This window comes from Kogia breviceps, chromosome 6, assembly GCF_026419965.1.
Source record: "Kogia breviceps isolate mKogBre1 chromosome 6, mKogBre1 haplotype 1, whole genome shotgun sequence".
Taxonomy (NCBI): Eukaryota; Metazoa; Chordata; class Mammalia; order Artiodactyla; family Physeteridae; genus Kogia; species Kogia breviceps.
The window spans coordinates 112,306,722-112,331,538 of NC_081315.1; the positions used below are offsets into that span (position 1 = coordinate 112,306,722).

The window sequence follows — 24,817 nt, forward strand, 5'->3', positions numbered from 1 at the left end:
CATTTGGCCCAACTCCCTAATTTTACAAAGCAAAAAACTAAAATGGAAGAGAAATTGGATGACTTAGGTTCTAGGTAACCAAGCTACATGTGGTCCAGTAGTGGAATACCTGGTCCAGAACCCTAAAGCAAATCTTAAAATCAATGGACTCTTCAGGAATGTTAGTCAAAATATCCTTTGCTGTCAGATTTTATTTTTTGCTGTCGGTTTTAACTTACCTTCATCAACTGCATGTTCTTCCTCATACATAAAATTTTAAACTTTCATTGTCCATTTCAAAATTTTCCTTTTTAATATTACAATTCTGAGATGAAAGATTAACTGCTCATTTACTGAGTATCTATATGTGCATCCTACCATTTGGTCTTTTGAGGTAACAACAAATAAAACACAAACATAAAACCCTGAAACTAAAAGAACAGGAAAAAACTTCTCCCTAGTAATCTGTTATGGAATTATTCTCCATGAATTTAAATTTCTTATTGAAACTTTTATTTTCTTTAATTTTATTTGTTTCCTGTTACATGATTTATTTCTGTGTCTTCATCCAGAGACTATTTCTAAGTTTCATGTTCTCTTGTCTGTTATCTCAGAGTTTGTGAGGAAGTCTATACTTAATCTAAAACATATTCTTCAAACTGACAATACTGTAAGGTAGTTAACTGTATGTTTCTTATGTCCATGTCAAATACTGCTTATTTTAATAAAGACTTTCTAGTTAGACTAAAAAAAAGTATTTACTTATAAGTGATGACATCCATTAAGTATAAACATCTGATGATTATTTTTCTTTTCCATAACAGATCAACAATATATAGTCCTGAACCTAAACTCCTTTAAGTGTTAGTTACTGAAGCCAAACTCCTTTATACCTTTGGTGTTCATTTATAACTGTGTAAAATTTTTAAATTAGTACCCACATACAGACCAATGCAGAATCGTACAAAAATATTTGAATACTGCAAAACAGAAGTAAAATAGAAATGAATAGCTTTTTTCTTAAAAAAAACACTTCCTTTTTTCTTCATATTCACATTTTAATTTTATATACTTAGAAACTGAGGTTTATTCTTAAAATGTTCTTTTTGCAGTGAGTTCATTATCTCACCTATCTACAATGATTTCAGAAGAGATTAGAAAGAGATAAATATATTTAAAGAATCAGACTCTTGTGAACAATGACATCATCAAAAAGGTCTTGTTTTCATTAATATGCCATTAATAGGAAAGAGTGGATGGGTGAGTTTTCTTCATAAGCAGGTTCACTGTAGACAGGAACGGCCTGCCTTCCCAGCAAAGAGATCCTGAAATCACAAGCTCCAGCCTCCATCAATGATAATAGGATTACCTGTTACATAGGCAGACTGCAGTGATAAACACAAGGAGATAGAACAATTAACCAGGTTGTGTTTCTTCAATTTTCCTGACTGAGACAGCTAAACAGTTTATCCTCATAGTACCAGGAAACCACACTTTTAACAAATAGAATTTAGGAAAATCTGAATTAAATTTCAGATGATTTAAAACTGCTGAGTGTTCTTGTGATCTGGATCTGACTGGCCCCTGGCTGGTGTCTGAGCACATGTCACATCATTCTAAGAGTGTATAGACTCAGAATCAGAAAATTAAGAAATTTTGTGATATAGAGCCATTACCCGAATTAGGATATAGTATAGGCTAAAACAGTACATTTTCGTTTTGAAACTCAGAAGTATTCTAACTAGCTGAGTTTTATGCCACTAATAAACCTTTGAACATAATCAAGTGTGTCAGTAACAAAGTAGTAATGTCAATTACCAAACAGAATTTTTTTTAAAAGATGTATATTTAGTTAATCAATATACATGGGTAATTCCAGGAACTGAAGCACACTAAATGTCTTTTTAAAATTTATATGAGTAATAATTATTGTAATCTATTAACCAAAAAAAAAATTCTATACTAGTTTCAGACATCCAAATCTGTATAAAACTAAAGGAATTTAAAAATTACTGATTTTTTTCCCTATAGAATTTTCCACTTTCCAAAGAATTAAAGCTGAAGTGATTCTTGTGGTAGAGGTTTAAAAATGTTTTAACTTAAACATGGATAATAGACTCAAATTTGTGTTCCTAGTTTTAAATTCGCCTAAAGCCTGAGACAATGGAAGAGGCTGGAAGGAAAGACATCATAACAGGAGTACAGAGTGTTTCAAAGTTCTATATATATTGCATAGCACAGGGAACTCTACTCAATACTCTGTAATGGCCTATATGGGAAAAGAATCTAAAAAAGAGTGGATATATGTATACGTATAACTGATTCACTTTGCTGTACACCTGAAACTAACACAACATTGTAAATCAACTATACTCCAATAAAAATTAAAAAAAAATAAAATTCAATATATGAAGACTGATCATATAAAGTAGATAAACTAGGGGGTTATTAGACACTCTACCAAGAAACAAGCCCAATTTCTCCAAGTTTTTTTTAAAAGGCAAGCTTTCTGTTTTACGTATGGACTCTTCTGGATCTTTCTAAAAGGACAAAGGTCCTTTTGTTGCACATTTCAAGCCAGAACATTCCCAAATATTTGGTAACCTAAGCTCTGGCTAAACCAGGGTAATTTAGCTTATCAACAGTACCCACAAATCAAATGAGCTCTTGTGAAGATACAGATTCAAAGAAATCAGAAAGGTTAATGTACTCAGTCATTCATAATCTGCCTAGTCATTTCCTCTGCTATGAACAACTGTTGTTAATAGTTCTGAGAAGTAGTAACTGCTCTGTCAATAGTTCTGAGAAGTAGTAACTGCTCTGTCACTGAAACATTTCAACCTCTGTATCTGTCACATTCACCACCACCTGGTGTGCACCAAGTTACATTGAAGAGGGGCTAACTGATCAGTAACACACCTCCTCACTCCTGCCTACTCCCCTTTCCTTCTCTCTTAGAGTTAGTTCCCTGGTCATGTACTATTCACAGGCATAAAACAGAGGGGATATCCTTGTGCTTTATGCCTTATAAGAAATATTTCTTTTGAAAGAGTTTCTGCTTTCACAGCTGTTTGCCATTAAAAAATATACAGTAGCCATTAAGGAAAAAACTGATTACTAAATAGGTGCAAAGTGGAAAGAGACAGAATTAGGAATTTCCATACGTGATGATAAATAGGTAAAAATTCATAGGGAAAAAAAAGAGGTACTGGTATTGTTCTAAACAAGTCACCAGTAAAACTGAAAACACCAGATGCTAATTCTGTGTCTCCTGGACGCAAATCTGGTTAACCCTTTCCCCATTTCACCTGAAGCTCTCATAATTTTGGAGGGTCACTGGTTTCATTTACAAATCAAATTTACAAATGGTTTCCCAAATTGTAATTTTTGAAAGTAATTATAAAATTGAGCAATTTAATTTTTTTCAATCCTCCACCACTTCATTTGCTATCAGATTCAGTGACATGTAAAGTTGAATGAGGAAGAGTTGGTGGCTCAGATCAAAGTGGCCTTTCTATGAGCAAATTAAATCAGAACTTATTCCTATCTTATAAAAGCAGCATCTTAGCACCTACATGCCATCACTCCTTAAATAATACTATTTTGATGAGCAAATTGTGGCCAAATGTGATTGAGGATAATGAACCCCCTGGGAAGAACAGTGCTTACTTCATCAGAGGCCAAGTACACGCAGAGCAGGGCTATTTCTTCTGCAGTTGCAAATCTTCCTGTTTTTTGTCTCTTTAGGAAATCGCACAGTGCCTGTAACCAGAAACCATACCGGACATCAGTGATGTGAGCTGAAGTAACTCACCTGCAACACCTTCAGGTCAAAGGCAAGAGGAATCTACAAAGGTACCACTGGCTTGTTGCCTTGATTAATTATACATAATATAAGATACAGGAGAATATCATTAATATCATTAATTGTGGACCAAACAGGATTATGGTGACTCCCAATCTACTCAAACTATTTGTTTTATACTAAAACCTACAGAGGCTGTGACAGATCAGGAAGATAATATTAAAGAAGAGGGCATTTTCATATTTTTTGAAAACATGGTAAAATGCACATAATACAAAATTTACCATCTTAACCAATTTGAAGTGTACAGTTCAGTAGTGTTAAGTCCATTCATATTATTGTGCAACAAATCTCCACAATTCTTTTCATCTTGAAAAACTGAAACTCTGTACCCATTAAACAATTACTCCTCACTCCCTCTCCCCCAGCCCCTGGCAACCCACCCTTCTACTTTCTGTCTCTATGGATCTGTCTAGTCTAGGTAAGGAAGGGGCATTTTTTTTTTTTTTCAACCAGAGGATTTAAACACATCTAAAATAGCAGATATACCTCTTCAGGCTTTCGTCTGGCTTGTATTCTTTCCTGCAGAGATGGGGTATCAACCGTTCCTAAATCAAAGGAGGACATTCAGCTTGGTTACTTACTTACACTGAAAAAGAAATTGATGATTAAATTTTAAACTTCCTTTCCATATGATACAACGATCAGTGAAAGCCTTCTCCATGACTTGGAGTGACAATTGCACCTCTACCTGCCTGCTTTTTATTTAATAGACTTAAAAATTCTTTAATAAATTTCTATGATTTTTAAAAACACAGACTATACTTCTTTGTGAAGTATATTAGGCAAAAAATGACACCCAACATTCCCAGGACATACTTTAGTCACATCACATTGATATGATACTTTATGGATTTTAAGCACTGTTATAGGTATTATCTCAGTTAATCCTTGCAATGACCCTGAGATGTATCATAGATAAAATCATACAAGCACTATATCAGTATAAGGACCCAGACTACCTAACGATCTCAAAAACATTCTCTGCTGTCAGGTTCACTCTGGGGGGATTCTCAGGGACAACTCCACGCCCATCACAGTCCTCGATAACTTAGGTGCCTCTTAATTTTCCTCATTATCTTGCCTATTTTCATGGGTTTTAAATTCCTGTTTTAACCACTGTTTCATATTTCTCATTGAAAAAATATAACTTTATTTTACTTAGAAACAAGAAAAATAATAATGACACTAAAAATTTTTAAATCCCACTTAGTTCACATTCCTTACAGAGCAAGTTCCCATACATTTCTGTTAACTTCTGTGATCTGCAAATTCTCTGCAGAGGGCTTTCTTCTGCTGACCATACTCCCGGAGATCACATGATCTTTCTAGGGTCATAGCAAGTGATTTCACAGTCATACGCTCAGCTCCATCCCTAGGCCATGATCCTGGGTGTGCCATAGATTTGATGTTTGCTTGGAAATCATTTCTTTCTTTTTAAAAAAAAAATTTTTATTGGGGTAAAGTTGATTTACAGTGTTGTGTTAGTTTCAGGTGTACAGCAAAGTAAGTCGTTATACATATACATATGTCCACTCTTTTTTAGATTCTTTTCCCATATACGCCATTACACAGTATTGAGTAGAGTTCCCTGTGCTATACAGTAGGTCCTTATTAGTTATCTATTTTATATATAGTAGTGTGTATATGTCAGTCCCAATCTCCCAATTTATTATCCTCCCCGCCGCGGAAACCATTTCTTAATTTTATTATCATTTGCCATTTCTCTGGAGAGACTGGGAATCTTCGAAATCTGCAAATCCTGGCTCCTTTTTGTTTAACAGCCCTGTCCTTAGCTTGTCTCTGTGCTCTCACATTTCACTGTAAGCAGGCGGCACTTTCAATAGGCTGGGTGGGAGTCGCCTTGGCTACATCACTTGGTTCATCAGGAACATTTTCTACCCTCCACAGTTACCGCAGGCAATAGTGTTGATGAAATTTCTTAAACTGCAAAGCAAAAATCTCTTTGTATCCAATTTCTGGTGATATTTTCCTCACCTGCCTCATCAATAAATAGCCTCCTTAAGTCCACAGTTCTACCAACAGTGTGTTCAAGGCACCTGAAGCATTCACTTAACGCCCTCCTCAAACTCCTTAAATAACAGCTTCCTCCCGCTGAGGCAAATGCTCACCGAATCTTACATATGGCCGGTGTTAATGACTATTACATGAAAACTCTGTAGCAAGCCTATGCCTCGCACTTAATTCCACCGTCACCTGACTCTGCTGTGTCCTTGCCACAGACTGACACACCGTGCCACTGTCCACACCAGTCTGGTGTTGAAGTGTTGTGACTGTATCATCAGCACCAACCCAGACACACTCATTCCTTGTCACATTTCCTTTGTGACTGGCTCAGTGAGTCACAGCTAGTTCCTCGTTCCAGACAGTGGGAGAATATATTTTCCAATCTTCTGAAAAGTCCAGCTTCAAAACAACCACGTTTTCCAAATCATTTTGCCATTTATTCCACTGGGAAAATGGCACCACGAATAGCTAGACTCAAGTATCACCAATGTGTATGTTAAAACCCAGTGAAACTCTCTCTCCTGTAACCTCCTCTTTCTTGGTGTTAACCTATGTTTACCGTTCTAGTCTAAGAAAAATCAAACAGAACACCTCAATCATGGAAGTTCTGTCCCTTGAAGGTTATTTAGTAGTTTCCCCCTTTAATAAGTCAGTGGTTTTCAACCTGAGGGGAGACCATGATGAATTACATCAGAATTTCCAGTGGCATTTTCCAAACTACACAGTGTTCCCCATCAACTCCTTCTCCAAATGCTGGCATGCCCCTCAGGTTTTTTTTTTTTTTTTTTTTAAATTAATTAATTAATTAATTAATTAATTAATTTTTGGCTGTGCTGGGTCTTCTTTTCTGTGCAAGGGCTTTCTCTAGTTGTGGCAAGTGGGGGCCACTCTTCGTCGCGGTGCGTGGGCCTCTCACTGTCGCGGCCTCTCTTATTGCGGAGCACAGGCTCCAGATGCGCAGGTTCAGTAGTTGTGGCTCATGGGCCTAGCTGCTCCACGGCATGTGGGATCTTCCCAGACCAGGGCTCGAACCCGTGTCCCCCGCATTGGCAGGCAGACTCTCAACCACTGTGCCACCAGGGAAGCCCACCCCCTCAGGTTTTGAAAGGTCCCACAGGTAACTGTGAATTGCTTCTCCTCCCCAAACCCACAATACCAGTTGTGAACTACTAAGAGAAACCTTGATTCTGGACATGCAGTATTGAATTTCTTTTCAGAGAGGAAGTTGATAATTCTTCTTAGGCAGACCTCATTTTACTCTACTTTGCCTTGCTGAGCTTCACAGATACTACATTTTTTTACAAATTTCAGGGTTGTGCAATGCTTCTTTGAGCAAGTCTATAGGCACCATTTTTCCAACAGCATTTATTTGCTCACTTCATGTCTCTGTGTCACATTTGGTAATTCTTGCAATATTTCAAACTTTTTCATTATTATTATATTTGTTATGGGGATCTGTGATCAGTGATCTTTGATGGTACTACTGCAAAAGGATTATGACTCACTGAAGGCTCAGATGATGGTTAGCGTATTTTAGCAATAAAATGTTTTTGAATTAAGGTATGTACATTGTTTTTTTAGACACAATGCTATTGCACACTTGATAGACTACAGTATAGTGTAAACATAAATGTCCTTTCTACTCATAATAAGTTCTGCTTTTCTCCTTTCCTTTATATGAGGGGCCAGCATATTTTTTGGTCAAAAGCCAGACAGGAAATATTTTTAGCTTTGAGAACCATTTGGTCTGTTATAACTACTCAACTCTGACTGCAGCATGAAAGCAAACTTAACCAATATAAAAGCAAACTGGGTGTGGATGTACTCCAATAAAACTGTGTTTACAAAACAGGTGGTAGGCGGATCTGGCCTGCAGGCCATAGTTTGCTGACCGGCTCTTTACAGCATAAAGGAAGGTATTAATCCCTCCTTTTTGTTTATGGGCCACCCCAGGTGACGGACATGACTCAGTGGCTCTCTGTGTCTGGGAGGCTCCTCTTTCTTCCTGTTGTCCTGTGAGCATGGTCTACGTTTCAACTTTCCCCTGACGAGGCCATCCTGCGCTTGCTTCCAAAACACCAAGCCCTGGTCAGTTATGTCTCTCAACCACAGGGTTTGGAATTGTCCCCATCCACACAAGTAGCATTGAAACCTTTTGCATCTGTTAAATCAAAATGGCATCACTTGTGCTAAAGCCCATGATACAAAACCTACATTTAATGCCTAACCTAATTGCAGTTTCAACCTTTACCAGAAATGTAATCTTAATCAACCAGTCTGGAATTTTCTGGTTAGCACCAATGAGGTAATTGGGCCCCCGGGGGCCCTCTCTATCCCCCTAGAGGAAGAAGAGGCAACCTGTAGTATAAAACCTGTGCCATCCCCTCCCCCTTAAAAAAGAAGTCCCAGCCCAGAATAACCTTTTCTTTTCTTTTGCCAATGACCTCCTTGCCCCACCCTTCTTTCTATGAAAACCTTCCATTTTTGTATATGACTCCCTGGTGCATCCTTCTGGTTGCTAGATGGGATGCCACTTGATTCATGAATCGTTGATTAAAGCCAATAGGATCTTCAAATTACTTGGCTGAATTTTTTCTTTTTTTTTTTTCTTTTTTTTTTAACACCCCCCCGCACCCTCCCCACCTAGTGGGCCCAGGGGGGCTGAATTTTGTCTTTTAACACATCTGTGGGTTATTCCTAATGACTTAGGATCTCGTTCCCAACTTACCATTGATTGGACTGTTATCTTAATAAGCCTGGACTCTTTACTTTGGAGCTTTTCCCAATGACAATACAACATGTGGTAAACAAGCTTCCATAGATACTTTTCACAGTGGCAGCCGGGAGGTCAGAAAGGACAAGTTCATAGTTCCAAAGTGCCCAACTCACCTGGACACACACAGTTGCACCGGATACCCTGCTGGATGAAATCCGCAGCAACAGACTTTGTGAGACCAATCACAGCCGCCTTGGTTGTGCTGTACACACACCTGTTCACAACTCCTGAGAAGGAAGGGAAGTTCAACCATTGAAGGAATAAAAAAAAAACACAGTCAACTTTAGGAAGCAGGAGACCATTGTCACGCTCCTCACACTCCACCATTTTTAAGATTTTTTTTTTTGATGTGGACCATTTTTAAAAGTCTTTATTGAATTTGTTACAATAATGCTTCTGTTTTGTGTTTTGGCTGTTTGGCCTCGAGGCATGTGGGATCTGAGCTCCCCCACCAGGGATTGAACCCACACCCCCTGCACTGGAAGGCGAAGTCTTAACCATTGGACCACCAGGGAAGTCCCTGCACCCTTTCTAAAAATCGATATCAGATTTTCTCCTTGCATAGAGCTAGTTTCTGAATCTGGGAAAATAATATCACTACTGGCACAATTCAGTTGAGACTCTGGTGTTGAGATGCCGCACCTAAGTGACAGCAGTGGCTTTAGTTTTTCATCATCAGTTGGTAGAACAAAGAAATTTAGGGTAAAGCAAAGCAAAACAAAACAAAACACAACTCAAACAAACCCAGAGGCTTAGGCATTTCTTTGCATTCCTCTCCTGTGCAGGCTTACTGTGTACATCCTTGCTAAGAGAAGGAATGTTATCTCAGCAGTAACTACGTCATTTTCGACTCGAAATCCATGTGTGCCAGACTGTGACACTGTCCATCATCTCCATTTTTGCACTGCAATCTGGCCCTTCAACTTGACTTCTCATTTAGGGCTGGATCAAATGTCTTTGTGAAGCACTCCCCTGATCCACAGGCAGAGTTATGTCCCTGCTATTGTAACAGCACTTTGTACAAAGCTCTGTTCTAATCCTATCACGTTGTGGAAGACGTGCATTTGCCTGACTCTCTCTCCCACTTTTAGACTGTGAATTCTTTGGGGTCAGGGACATCTAGTGGGTGTTTAATACATCTTTTTTGATTAATTAAATGTATAAATGTTTCCTTCTCCCAGTTTGATCTTCATTTCCATATCCATTAGAAGGAATAAAAGGTAGAGCAAAGCAAACCAACTTATATTTAACTTTATGACTGGTTCACATCTAAGGCAAAAGGACTGGTACTTAAGAGACTTTAGAGCAATTTTTAAAAAAGCAGTTATGAAGTTATATGTGGGTTCTATGATCTCTGCTATGCTTGTTCCCCAAACCCTTAGCTCTTGAAGGTGTGTGAGTACGTGTGCCATGATGCCCAGAGGAAGACACACCTACCTTTGATGCTCGATGCCACAGAGGACATGTTGATAATGTTGCCAGATTTCTGAGCAAGCATCTGGCAAAACAAAACAAAGACCAAAAAAAGATGCTATTCTGCAGGCTAAAAATACTACCTCTTTAAAAGATGTGCATTTACTTATGGTTTGCAGGACCATCTTATTAGCTATTAACATTAAGCATGTTAAGCGGTCTTTTTTTTTTTTTCTTTAACGGATTTTATTTTATTTTTTATATTTTTGGCCATGCTACGCAGCTTGTGAGATCTTAGTTCCTTGACCAGGGATCGAACCCGGGCCCTTGGCAGTAAAATCACGGAGTCCCAACCACTGGACCACCAGGGAATTCCCTGTTAAGCAGTCTTAATGGTCTCACTCAGTCATGGCTGGGAATTGATGGCTTGTGTACACATTGGCAGGAACATTTCCCAGAGGTTTACTGCCTTCCGGTGGCACAAAAGTATCAGCAAGACCAAGAAGGAACTCAGAGCTAAATGAAAGGCTAAAGAACGTTAATGTTACTGTATGTTCCTGATGGAAAACTCTTTCTCCATTCATCACATATTCAACATATAGTTGACTACCTACTGTGGTCAGGTACAGTAAGTGGTAGGTCGAGGAGATTCAAAGAGAAATGACTCAGTCCCTGCCTGCCTATAGAGCTGTCAGTCTGATTGAAGTGGCTGATATAACCTGCATCCAGCAAGAGGAAAGACTGTCACTGGGGAGGGGGCGGACGTGGAAAGAAGGGACCAGGCTGCAGGGCATTCAGAGGAGGGCTGATTTTTTGAAAGCTGGAGCGTTAATCAGAAAAATAAAAGAGAAGGGTATTTTCTTCCCACGGAAGTGGGAAGAAGGGATGGGTCTGGCTGGAAGACGGAATGTGGGAGGAATAAAGCTGCAGAGGCCAGGGGGGGCTAAATTTAGGAATTTTGGCTTTACCCTGAAGGCAATGAGGTGGAGACAATGAGGGGTTTAATGCAGAGGGAGAGTGGCACGTTCTGATTTGAAGATTACAAAGATTACTCTGGCATCTTGTAGAGGAGAGCACTGGAAGCTGATGCAGGGATTTAGGAAAGGAGTAATGAAAGTAGAGAGCAGAAATGTCTGTGGGTAACAGAGGTGGAGACAGCTGAGGTACATGACATGGTACATGGTTACATGCAGTGAGGACTGCTCCCCATCTAGGGCAGTGTTTCCTAAGAATACGTCCTTCAGAATCCCACAAGGAAAGTGTGGAAGTCTTAAGAGGAGGGTCTGTGGCTGTTCTGTCCTCCTAGACAGGGTACACAGCAGCCAGTCAATACATTTCAGTGAATCAAAATCTCTTGAGGTGCTAGGTTAAAGTGCAGCTTGCTGAGCTCTGCCCCAGACCTAAACAAATATATCACCGAAAAAAGCTGCTATGAATTAAAAAATGTTTTCAGATGAACTTATATTTAATTAAAAGATGTATGTATGTTTTCAAGATGATATAGGTATATGCAAGGGCATGGGTATCCACCCATCAATGTTTTGGGGGAAGAAGCAAGAGTTGGAGAGAATTCCTGCCTCGTGGGCACTAATTTACTGAAATCAGAGGCTGCAGGGAGGACCCTACAGAACAAGGAGGAGGTGGTGAAGAGTTAAAATAAGTGCTGGGGGAGATGGAGAACAGAGGAAGGAGAACCAGGATATGCTCTGTCATGAAAATCAGGTAAAGAAAGAGCTTCTAAGAGGGAGGAGTCTCAGCAAGCAGTGTAAAGGGTCAAAAAAAAAGTCACTTCTGCTGGGGTGAGTTTATCCAGCAGCTTTCAAGGAGGTGTAGGAATGGAGAAGGTAAATAACTGGATGATCCAGGGGTGAGTTTGCCAGGATTCTATTTTTCCTTAATGTATTCTTACTTTCTGTTTTGATACTTAGCTACTAATCCTACCTAAGAGCAGAAAGTCTAAAACAACCTTAAGGTATTACGTTGAATGGATTAAAAGGATAAAAGGAGAGGCTGAGGTGACCCAGTGAAATCCAGAAGATGGCAGGGAAAGAAAATATTGAACCCAAGTTGTTTGTCTATATAATAAAGAGGATCATAATGAAATGGGGTCCTTATAAAAAAAGACCAGGAAAATTAGTAAAATATAACAGTGTTGAAAACTAAGCCTTAACATTATTCTTTCTTATCCAGTTTAGCAAATAACATAACCCATTGAAATTAATTTCTTTTCCCAGTTTCACTGAGGTATAATTGATAATATGTACAATTCATTTTAAATACATATGGAATACATGTAGCCCAATTTAATATATAAGGATGGGCTATTAAATAAGTTCAGTCGCCGATCTTCTAAAATGCAACAAAATCCTCAGGCAGAATTTTAGAAAACAGTCACCTGGGAGATGCTAGTGCTGGCCCCTAACACTTGGACTGTCCATTCAGCCCAGGTCTAGCCGCTGATTCTAGAGCCCACAGTCCTTGCGTCCTTCTGTGCTGCCTTCTCAACACCAGGTCAGCACCTGCTGTCCTGGTGTGAATGCTCTTCTTGGCTCTGCATGCAACAGCCCTCTCTGGCAGGTACAACAATAAAGAGAACTGCCTGGATGTAGTAATGCTGTCTAGGATTGATCTCCCAGAAGCTCAGGCGGATGCTACAAAGAGCTCCGAAGGGGCTTCCCTGGTGGTGCAGTGGTTGAGAGTCCGCCTGCCGATGCAGGGGACACGGGTTTGTGCCCGGGTCCGGGAGGATCCCACATGCCGCAGAGCGGCTGGGCCCGTGAGCCGTGGCCGCTGAGCCTGCGCGTCCGGAGCCTGTGCTCCGCAATGGGAGAGGCCACAGCAGTGAGAGGCCTGCATACCACAAAAAATAAAATTTAAAAAAAAAAAAAAAAGAGCTCTGAAGGTTCCCTCTAGCTGCATCTAGGTGGTCCCACTGTGACGCGGTTCTCCTGCCCCCACGGACGAGAGCCCAGCTCCTAAACTTGGCAGACCTTGGCTTCTTGGGTCTTCGGTGATTCCATGCCTGACCTCCACCTGGACTGACAACCTAGATTCATTTCTTCATCCAGCAAATGTTTGCTAAGCAGCTCTATGTGCGGGAGACTATTCTAAGATACGGCAAAGGAGGAGAACACCCAAACATCCAAGACCTCCCCGAACCCTTGTTGTAATGGATCCTCTCTTCTGGTGAACCTTGGATTCTACACTGACCTCTTTTCACAGTATTTTCAATTTGTTCTCTGCCTTCTGACTGCTCTTCCAGTCTTGGAATGGTTTTCTGTATGCTTATCCATGAACAAAAATTTCCTACAAGTGTTCCTATGTTTTGACCATCTGACCTTTCAAACCTGCCTAGACTCTAAATCCTGGCTTCCCCTGGAAAGTTCTATCTGGTATATGTGCGTCATGGTTAATGAACATAATTAGGGCTGGAAAGGACTGTGTAATCTATCACCCTCATTTTAAATAGAAGAAATAGACACCGAGAGAGCACAGGTGCCATCTCCCAGGTCCTGTGGCGAACTTAGGGGAGAGCTCAGGCTGTTTCTAAGGTCTTCCAATGCCAGATTCCAAAGTCCCAGGTGAGGTCGGTTAGGGTCACTTTGACAAATGGCACCAACTCATTCTGCCTCCCCATCCCGGTCATTAATAACTCTTAGGATTTCTTAAAGATGGGTTTCATTGGCTCATATGGATAATTGTTAAGATGCTTTAAATCATAGACAAACTCACTAATTTGCAAGTTAATGTTTGATATTTAAAAAGTGAACACTTAACAAGTTTAAATTTCAGCTCCACTGTGTCTCACACCTATGTCCTTCTCTGATATTTGTTAAGCATTCAGTACTACAAATGAGTCTCATATATGTGTAAGTCTTATTCATTTGACCTGAGCTTTCCTCTTTTACCACAGCCTCTGCTTTTCCTCATATCCTATGCTAAGGATTAGTCTTCAAAAAATACATTTAAGTTCCAAATAACAGATTCTCATGAACTCCAAATAAGCAAAAAAAAGGCAATTTATATTTAAAAAAAATTTTCTAGTTCAACATTCCACGAGCCAACCCGAAGATTCCTTCTAGGGGCTAAACAAGTAGATTAAAAAAAATTTAGTTTTTTTTAGTTACTAAGTCAATTTCTCTAATTTTCCTTTTAGTATTCATCTGTATCCTTCTTGACATTAGGCTGAATGTCCAGAGCAAAGTATCTGCCCTGCCTTGCCATCAGAAAACTCTTCTCCTGCCCTGGGTTGGGCAGCATTCAGTATGTCAGTCATCTAATCCAGCTGGAATGGAAGAGAAGCATGGCTCTTCTGCATTTCACTAGGGTTCAACTTACAACCTTGAACTGAGCTGGTTCTGTACAAAGTCAACCTCGTTCATTGTCTGAGCCTGTGTTGTCTGCTACTACTGGCTTATAAGCTCATTTGAAGTCAATGTTTTTCATATTTATACCCCCCCCTTCCCCAGAGAACCTAGTGTGGTGCTTTCCATCAAAAGGCACTTAATGCTTGTTTGTAAAATAAAATGAAAAACAGTCAGGAGTTGTGTGAAGGCTGGCAAATTTGAGGTTAGCAGACCCAGGAGGAATACTGTCTCCTCAGCACACGCTGTCTCTCACCTCTCTGGTACCTCTGTGGCTCAGCTAAAAGCGGGAGTGCAAGGAGAATACTCGGGGTACAGAAAAGCAATGGGGTACATCCACCTTGAGATGGGGGGGCCTAGATGCTGACATTCAAGAAGGGGCCCAACTTCAAGGGTTCAAGTCCTGGCTCTAACCACTTGCTAGTTATATGACCCTGGGCGAGTTATCTAACCTCCCAGTTTCATCCTTCTGCACAGTGGCTGTGATTGTACCTACCTCATCAGACTGCTTTGGTCCCACATGCCCCCTTGCTGTTCCAATCCCTGGAACCCTCTTCCCAGATACCTGAACGGTCAGCTTGCTCACTTCATCAGGACCTCTATGAAAATTTTACTTTATTAATGAGGCCCTCCCACTAGACCTCACTGATAGCCTAGCTTCTTTTTTTTTTTTTTGGCCATGCTGCGTGGCTTGTGAGATCTTAGTTTCCCAACCAGGGATTGAACCTGGGCCACTGCAGTGAAAGCGCTAAGTCCTAACCACTGGACTGCCAGGGAATTCCCTAACCTAGCTTCTTTTAAGTTCACTGTACTTATAACCACCACACACGTTAGAGTTTGATTACACATGATCGTATCTCGTCCCTCCCTTATAGAAAGGACTTTGTTTAGTTCTCTGATGTGCCTTCCGCACCTGGAAAGCAGCCTGGCACACGGTGCTTAATATTCCTTGAATGAATGAAGTGGAAAGTTAAGTGAGTTAATTTCTAGCAAATGCTTTGATATAAATGTTCAATACAGGTTAGTTGTTATGTTAGCTACTATCACCCTTCAGAGTGGGGACCCTCTCTGGATGTCCAGTACGGAGACCTACTTATCCCGTGGTACTTATCCTAGCGGTAGTGGTCACCTTACTTTAGGAAGAAATGCCTTGATCATCAGGTACATGCTGCGGATGTTGAGATTCACTGAGAAGTCCCAGTCTTTCTCCTCGCAGTCCAGGATGGTTCCATGATGGACGAAACTGGAAGTGTGATTAAACAATGGGGAAAAAGGTGATCATTAAAAAAAAACTGCTATTCAATTTCCTTATCCTTTTTATTGTCATTTATTGGCTGAGACCATTGTCCTTTCCCTTAGCAAGATTAACAGTTCAAACATAGTATCAGTACATTAGGCCAGGAAGTATCCCAACAACATAAGCTAAAAAAATTTATTTGAAGACAAAATCCTTCTTTTAAAAGAAGGCAGGAGTTAGAAGCCACCAAACATAAGAAACACTACACCTACCGCGCGCAGGAAACATCACTGCCGTTAAAAAAAAAACAAATGAGAACAGGGCGCTTGTCTTAACTCCTATTACAAGAGCAAGAGTGCCCTCAGGTGGCACAGATTTAACATGCTTGAGGGAAATCAAAACTGCAAGGAAAACAAGTGTCTCAACATCTCAGGGCAGCAAAGTAATACCCCTACTGTACAGTTCTAACATACTGAGTAAACAACGTAGAACAAGACAAAACCTTTAAAATAACCTTCATTCTTTTTGAAGTCACACTTCCTCAAGGAAGCTTTCTAAACACTGGAGTCCTAACTGATTTCACTGTCCCCTATACCAAAATTATGTAATTAATTATAAAATATCGTCGGTTGTGATCCTTATGCACCACTGTATTTCTAGTTCAGCTGAATGACAGCAAGAACCACATCCTCTATTTCTGTATCCCTTACATTGCTGAAAATTTAACAGATGCTCAGAAACTAACTTTGCTAGTTGTTTTTTTTTTCATGGCTCTGGGTATATTCTCATAGGAGGAATGAGCAGGTCATTTACAAACTAGATCATCACAATCATTACTTTAATTTCCAAACATTGGAACATATGATAAAACTATGGATAAACTGAGATTTTGCTTTTTTACTCTGAATCATGATTGGGAAGAACCACAGAAATATTTTAGAAGGCTCTAGAATTTTTCTACCAATGCAGCAGTACAAATGTAACACTACACAAGAAAAGTGGGATATCAGAGGTATCTACTGAGTTCCTGGCTCCTCACATCTACTGTCATGCCTGAGAAGGGACAGTGGGTACCAGCACTCGCTGTATCTACATGTAGCTGCTCCAGGTCCAGCTTTTTGTAATTCATGCATGGTTCAGCAAGCTTGGTACCACCCTAATAAGTTTAATTAAGCCATTCTCTTTGTGCCGTGTATAAAGGTACAGCATGAACCTTCTTTTGCTGGGATTGATTCTCCCAGTAAGAAACACCGAGCTTGGGAGGTATAAAAGACTTACTAGAATATGCCAAAACATTGGCAACATCTTCATTTCAATAAACTGAGTACTTGGCTTCTGGTGTATATATACTTCCTTTTAAAGGCACTCTACTGGAAAACAGTTTTTCTTCTTATTTTATAAGTCCTGGTAGAGCATCAGCAACAAGTCCATTGGCATGAGCCTGTTACCAGCCCCGAGGAGAGCAACAGCGTTGGTACTGGTTGCCTTGCGTGACGGCCCCAAGCCCATGTCAATGTCTATGGCTGTCTTACTTGTGATAAAAATTCTGTCCAAAATCTAGCCATATTCCCCAAGGAATATATTACGGTTCACAGTGAATAATTTTGCCATATTATCAAAATTCTTTTAGTGACAGTTGCAGAAAGCTTTCTGTCAGGAGAGTGAAATTTAAAAGTTATGAATTACCCAGCAACATTAAAGAGAACATCAAGTCTCTCGACGTCGTTGGCGAACTGATCAATCTGTTTCTTCTTTGTGACATCAAGGACCCGAGTCTGAATACCTGAAAAATAAAACAAAGGACACTATTTGCCTATACTCGTAAAGAATGGTTAGCCTTGGAGAGTTAGCTGTTTCGAAGTGTGAAGACGGCAACATCTGTCCAGTTGGGCTTTGCAGGATTGCTGATCATTTATAGGGTCTTCACAGTCTGAATACTCTCAGTAAAGATCTTGAAGTCCTCCCCACTTTGCCTACCCAGTAACATGTCTCTTTCTCCCTCTCTCTCTCTATTCTCTGAAACGAACGATACAGGTCTTTTCTGAGTAAAGGCTTCACAGTGAAGTATGAATGATCTACAGCAGATGCTTCTCAGTAAGCCAGCAGCAATAGCTGAGAGTTGGCTCATTTTAGCCCATTCTTTCCCCCAGAGGTCGAGTCAGCGCTACAGTAGTGCTGAATTCTGTCTGTGTGAAGGGGAAGGGCAGGGGCGGTGGATAAGGGATTGTTTCTGCTTGCGTACTTTACCTTTATGTTAATTCAATTATTTTTTAGAAATGACTCTGTTGGCCAAGGGTACCATCACTTACTTCTGGACAAAATTATAAGTAGAAGAAATGAGAGGCCAGAAGAGGGGATGAAATACTTGAAAGCCAGACATGAGAGATCCGGCATGGGGTCTGAGAGATACATACTGCACTACCTACAGAAAACCCCTGAACAGTCTCTAATGAAAGCAGCAGTCATTATTTTTATGCTTTAAAAAATATATACATATATAGTTTATTATTCTCTTTCGGGTATAGAAAGAAAAGGTTATAAACAAAGAAAGACAAGACTGAAATTGAGTTTCAGAAGGACTTCTTTTCTTCTGTGCTTTTCTATTCCAACAGTTTGACTTTGACTTATAGGAATTATGATTCAGTGTAAGTCTAATGCAGTTAACTAGGTCAGTGAACTGATTCGTGTTCGATCATGGAACCTGTTCTATTTTGTTGGAATAGTCGACTTCCAGGTAAGTTCTCTGTTCTGCTTTCTTGCAGAGTAACTCAAACTGAAGCCCTCTGGTGTTGGAGTTAGGTTCAGTGTGGTGCTGTAAGGGGTAATATACACCTAAATAATCTGGGTAATGTCTTAGGGTTTCTGGTCATGATATTGAAACCAATATTCTTTTTTTTTTTTTTTTTTCGGTATGCGGGCCTCTCACTGTTGTGGCCTCTCCCGTTGCGGAGCACAGGCTCCGGACGCACAGGCCCAGCGGCCATGGCTCACGGGCTTAGTCGCTCCGCGGCATGTGGGATCCTCCCGGACCAGGGCACGAACCCGTGTCTCCTGCATCGGCAGGCGGACTCCCAACCACTGCGCCACCAGGGAAGCCCGAAACCAATATTCTTAAACTTAATTTTCGCCTGTTTTTTCTTTTAACATTTTATTTATTTATTTATGGCTGTGTTGGGTCTTCGTTTATGAAGAGGGCTTTCTCCAGTTGCGGCAAGTGGGGGCCACTCACTATCGCGGCCTCTCTTGTTGCGGAGCACAGGCTCCAGATGTGCAGGCTCAGTAATTGTGGCTCACGGGCCCAGTTGCTCCGCGGCATGTGGGATCTTCCCGGACCAGGGGTCGAACCTGTGTCCCCTGCATCGGCAGGTAGACTCTCAACCACTGCGCCACCAGGGAAGCCCCTTCTTTGAACATTTTAAATGTCAAGTTTAAATGTAAATTTGACTAGATAATTTAAAATTATGCATATGGCTCACGTCATGTTTCTCTTGGACAGCGCAGCCCTCACACGAGGGGGCACAGTTCTCATCAAAAGTTAACATAACGACTGTTAAATGTTCACGTATGATTTTGTAATTAGCTACTGAATCCTTCGACATGTTGGATAAATTAAAAATTTTAAGTATACAGCTTAAATACTTTGTTTACATTTAAGTGTACAGATTTTTGGCTCTAGGCTCACAGAATACAAATTTGATATCACAGAATCAGTTTCTAAAAAGAAGGCCAGTGGAGCTGAACAGCTAAGGAATTTTCTTTCAACATGTAAGTAATAATGCTTTATAATCCCTTGTAGACTGAATCCCAGATTCAAGCTGCGGAGTTGCTTACCTGGGTACTTTTCCAGTTCCTGAAGTTTGGACTCATTGATATCTGTGGCTATGACTTTGGCACCTTCTCTTGCAAAAGCCTGGTAGACACAATGCACAAATACATCCTTTGTTTACATGGCTAAACTGCTCTCATGAACTGAAAGTCATTTAGCCTTTCTCTTTTCTCTTATTTTCACTGTTGTTTTCCCTATAAAATGGGTGGAATTTCAAACTATCTAGTCTCACCTCATCCTTTCCATTGTTACTATTTTTATCATTAATTAGAACAACGTGACATACATAGTGCTTGTCAGCTGACTTTGTCCCTTTAATACCAAATAAAACGTTTTTTTAAAAAAAACTAGGATTCTGTTATTAAACACCTCTCAAAATACTATTATTTTTTGATTTGATAGCATGCATTCTATTTCTGAGCAGGTGAGTAAACTCCAAATAGTAAGAGAAAAATGGGTTATATCAACACTTTTCCTCCTAATAACAGTGCATTATTAGCTCTGGTGGGGGGTTTCATGTGTCAGAAGTTGATATAAATTAGAAGGCAAAGGTAACTTGATAGTCTTATAACTCTGGAGTCCTATATCTGGACTGACATAATTTCAGAAAGCCATGCACTTCTGTAGGGTCCCTGCAGTAAATTTATTATGGTGCAGAGGAACTGAGGCAGAGAGAGAAGTTTCTCAGGTCAAAGGTTATCAGTGATGTCACATAATAAACATGTGAGGTATTCATTCCTTTATCTGCCTGGAGTTAGGAGTAGCCACTTTTCTTTTTGTAACTTAAGACAACAGAAGCACTAAAGAAAAAAATAAAAACGAGCAGAATTAAATACCCATGGAACCCATCCACATAATTCAATACCTCAAAAGTTAGTAAGCAAACAACAAAAGATAATAACTTACTAAGGTAGCTGCCCGGCCAATCCCTTGAGCAGCTGCTGTCAGGACGATGACCTTCCCATCAAGTCGACCCATGATGGAACCTGTGGTTTAATCTAAAGACATGTGTATTTAATGGCTTACACTGTAGCACATGGCCTTGTGCAGTAATGTCTAGAAGGAACGGTTCAATGCACTCCTTTAAGAACCTGACAACAGCACCTCTGTACAAAAACTCCTACCACTTGAGAATATTCCCATCATTCTCCAAGAATGATTACTCTAAATACCTAGCTTTGCATATGAAAAGCATTTAGCAAAAACCACTGAAGTGATAACTGGTGACAGACAGACATCGGACTTTAACCCATCTTCAGGTTTTTTCAGTACCTGGAGAAGTCAGCCTCTGATGCTGATACAGCAGCATTCCCTCACTACCACCCACCCTCCCCGCTGGCCCTCCCTGCACACACTGCTAAGGCACTGGGTGGGTCCTTAATACTTGGGGCTGCTTCTTGCTTCCTGTCTTGTAAACTTTTCTTGGGGTCTGCACTATTAATCATCTGTGTTTTTTCCATGTCCCTTGGGAAGATTTCACAGTTGGCCTCAGAGAGTCACTGAAAAAAAAGTGTTGGAAAATCAGATCATGTCCAATACCCCCATTGTACAGATGAGGGAACTGATTTGACCTGCTCAAGGTCATAGAACTGGTCAATGGCGGAGCCAGAACCAAACTCAGGTCTCCTGACTCTTTTGCTATGTGAACATTCTACCCCACAATGCTGCTGATCCTGTTTTAAAGTTTAAGCATTCAGCAGTAACACTTTAACAGACACAATCAGTAATTTTTAAAAGGGAGGACTGAGAAATTCTGACATTGGGGAAATATCATGTGCAGAACATATTTGGTCAGTGCTTGGATTGTAGATCTCAGGGTGAGAGGAATGGCTAGTGATGAGGTTGGGGGTAGTGAAGAGTCAAAGGATGATTAAATGAGGCTGTCTGCAAGGAACCCAGTCCCTTCTCTTACCCTGCTGTTCTTACTGTGTACCTCTGACCAGACACCAACCACAAAATGGCTGCTTTCTCCCAAGACATCGTATCTGCATTCCAGGCAGAAAGAAGGAAAGGAGCAAAAGCCTAAAGTCTTTCAGAGGCCTCACCTTTCTATTCAACAAGTAAGCCTTCCTCAGAAATTCCAGCCTGTGTTTTATTGGCCAGCTCTAGCAGTGGAGGCTAAGAATCTGAGTTTGTTTTCCAGGCTTTACAAAGTAAAAAGGTGGGGGTGAGGGCATGAGTTGGGTGGACGTTGAGTGAACTAACTGAAACAGCACATGCACAAAATAGCATCCACAATCAGTCTGCTCAATTACCTGCCTGATAAAGACTACAGGTAGCTAGCTAGTCTTGCCTGGAAGGCTCACATGATCCAGTCATTGCTTTTTGAACTTATCTCCGTTCTCTTCAGCCAAACTTGGGTTTCTGCTGTACCCAATGTGCACTCACCTGATTTCAAGCCTCCACCCTTTGTGCAAGCTGTCCTTTCTAAGGGCTAGTTACTCCTGTGGGCAATGGGCAATGAAGTTTTTAAGAGCATGACATGATTAGATGTGTATTCTAGAAAGCTCACAGTGAACAGACCTGGGGAGGCAGTGAGCAGGCGAGAGCAGGGGGTTTCCTTCGGAGGTGGCGGCAGTGGTGCAGAGACGGTGGAAAAACAGCAGAGACGGAGAACAGGGGTGGATGAGGGAAGTGTTTAAGAGTTGACATAGGGCCTGGTCACCAGTGCACAGACTTCAAAGAGATTACGTGGCTTGCCCAGTGTTTCACGGCTATGAATTCAAACCCAGGCCTCCTGATTGCGGGTCCAGGAGAAGACCTTGTGGTTCTAAATCCCCACGCGGCGCCAGGGGCCTGCGGCTCTGCAGAACAGGTGCCCGGTAACTGACCACGAGGCCGGCGCTGTGCTCTGAAACCCATCGGTGAGTTTGTGCAGAGGCCACCTCCCCTTGCCCTTTCCCAGCCGGTGCCTGAGAGCGGCACGAACGCTAAGGCAGGCCCATTTCTGGGACACATCGAGCTCCTCCCGCGCCGCGAAGGATGCGCCCACACCGCCCAGCCCAGCGTCCCTCGCTCCCTCCCTTGCAGGCAGACTTCCGTCGTGGTCAGCTGGCTCTCCCAGCCTTACCTAGTTCCCTACTCATTTTCTCTCGCACCAGCATTTCCCCTAATAAATCCCGTGCGTGTTTAACTCTCGGAGTCAGCTTCTCGGAGGGCCAGACTAACAGCGCGTTTTTACAAGAGCTGACTCCAGGGACTGGCTTACGACTTCACTGATGGTCTCTGACTGACGGAGAGCTGGGCTTTTACAATGCCTGACCTACTCTGATGCAATGAATTTTCGGCTTTTTTTTTCTTCTTACATGAGTGATATGTTTTTACTTAAAACATGGTTAAGAGTCGAAACTCCAATCATCTTTACCCTCCCCCAATCTTGAGCATGATGTATTAAAAAGCTGCTATTTTACACTATTGCCATTAGTGACTTTTGGCTCATGGCACTGTGAAGGCACAAATGTTTCCCTAGGAGGCTTTGACACCCAGAGAAGCACTTACTAAACAACTGCTGAAGCACAGGGCAGCCGTTTTGCTCACTATGAAAATCTCCCCCAAGCTGTCCTCCCTATTTTCTGGGACCAGATTTTCGAACCAAAGCCTTACTACTAGATATAACTGCACTATTATATTAAAACGGAGTTGTTTGCAAAAATGAGTGCAAACATGGGCTGAAATGCTGAAATGAAGCAACTTTCAATAAATCCAACGTGAAAACCAGACATGATGGATTTCTTACTCTAAATATTGGAATCAAAGTGTTAATTTTTTTTTGCCACGCCGTAGGCCTTATGTGCTCTTATTTCCCCCGCCAGGGATTGAACTCCGGGTCCCAGCAGTGAAAGCACCAAGTCCTAACCACTGGACCACCAGGGAATTCCCTCAAAGTGTTAATTTTTGATTAGCAGAGACACAGAGCATTTTCAGGAACTCTTTCTTCATGAGCCAGGAAAACAATGTCCACATTGACACTGTAAAATCCTCTCCTTTGGCTATTCTGAAAAACCTACCGGAGTTTCAAACTTGTTAAAAACCCATCCTTATCCTGAACTAACTCCTAAGTTTAATCCTGAAAAAAGGTAATGTGCAAAACTAACATCTGAAAAGAAAACCTCTCCTTCTCCCTGGACAAAGTTTCATTTAAAATACACTGGGAGGGCTTCCCTGGTGGCGTAGTGGTTAAGAATCCGCCTGCCAATGCAGGGGACACGGGTTCGAGCCCTGGTTCAGGAAGATCTCACATGCCGCAGAGCAACTAAGCCCGTGCGCCACAGCTACCGACCCTGCGCTCTAGAGCCCACGCGCCACCGCTATTGAAAGCCCGCGCGCCTAGAGTCCGTGCTCCGCAACGAGAGGCCACCGCAATGAGAAGCCCGCGCACCGCAACGAAGAGCAGCCCCCGCTGGTTGCAACTAGAGAAAGCCCGCGGGCAGCAACGAAGACCCCACGCAGCCAAAAATAAATAAATACATATATTAAAAAAAATAAAATATATTGGGAAATCTTACTTTACAGCAGCAAGTTGATGGCGTCCTCCAGATAACTGCGCGGGCAACAAACTTAAGACTTTTGTGCAAAAGCAGGTCAGGTGCCTAATGCATGTTGGGATTTGTAGTTCAGGTTCCCCCAGTTTTTAGAAAATGATTCGCGCATTCACATACTTTATATGTAATGTGCTGCCATCTAGTGGAGCTCAGGTAGAACTGTTAACTCCAATTACGTAGAAGGTGAAAAGTAGAAAAGCATCTTACTTAGAATGTTGAAATCATTTCCTTCATTAATTTAACCTAAGTCCTTTCTTTTATTAGCACCTACTATGTGCTGCTCTGGGAGCACTCAAAGATTGAATGAGCCAGGAATTGCATGTGGAAGTTAGCAACAAAATAGAAGGAACCCAGGTCATTGAAGATACTGGAGCCTTCCTTCCTGGACCCTGACCTAGATAGTTCAGAGGGAGGGAAATACAAATTCTCTTGTGCTTTTTAAGGTATAGGTACAGTTATTTTGGCACACGCAGTCTATTCTAACACTAATATATACTTAGTGGCAGAATGTAGGCATCCTGAGTACACTGAGGGGGTTGAGTCTGGGGAACTTCAAAGTGCATTGTTGGGTAAGAGCAAAAAAATCAGGTTTGGCTGAAGAAAACAGAAATATCAGATCAAAAAGAATGAACTAGATCCCGTGAGCCCTCTCTAGAGGCTTAGTAACTCATCACGTTATCAGGTGTGTAACTGAGCCGAGACTGTTTAGGCTATTTTGTGCATGTGCTATTTAAGTAGGGCTCACTCAACACCCACCCAACTGACTTCCCCTGCCTTTTACTTTGTAA

General features: G+C 41.2%; 1 protein-coding gene across 1 annotated transcript; it reads right to left on the minus strand.

Moving 5' to 3' along the window:
- Positions 1 to 1,016: 1,016 nt before the first annotated feature.
- BDH2 (3-hydroxybutyrate dehydrogenase 2) lies at positions 1,017 to 24,075 on the minus strand. Its single transcript, XM_059067479.2, has 10 exons — positions 23,994 to 24,075; positions 20,395 to 20,486; positions 19,494 to 19,572; positions 17,349 to 17,445; positions 15,560 to 15,668; positions 10,086 to 10,146; positions 8,762 to 8,875; positions 4,334 to 4,392; positions 3,649 to 3,741; positions 1,017 to 1,364 (listed from the first exon to the last, which is right to left on the minus strand). Exons 2-10 carry the CDS (start codon positions 20,464 to 20,466, stop codon positions 1,311 to 1,313), a joined length of 738 nt encoding a protein of 245 aa, XP_058923462.1. The 5' UTR covers positions 20,467 to 20,486; positions 23,994 to 24,075; the 3' UTR covers positions 1,017 to 1,310.
- Positions 24,076 to 24,817: the final 742 nt, after the last annotated feature.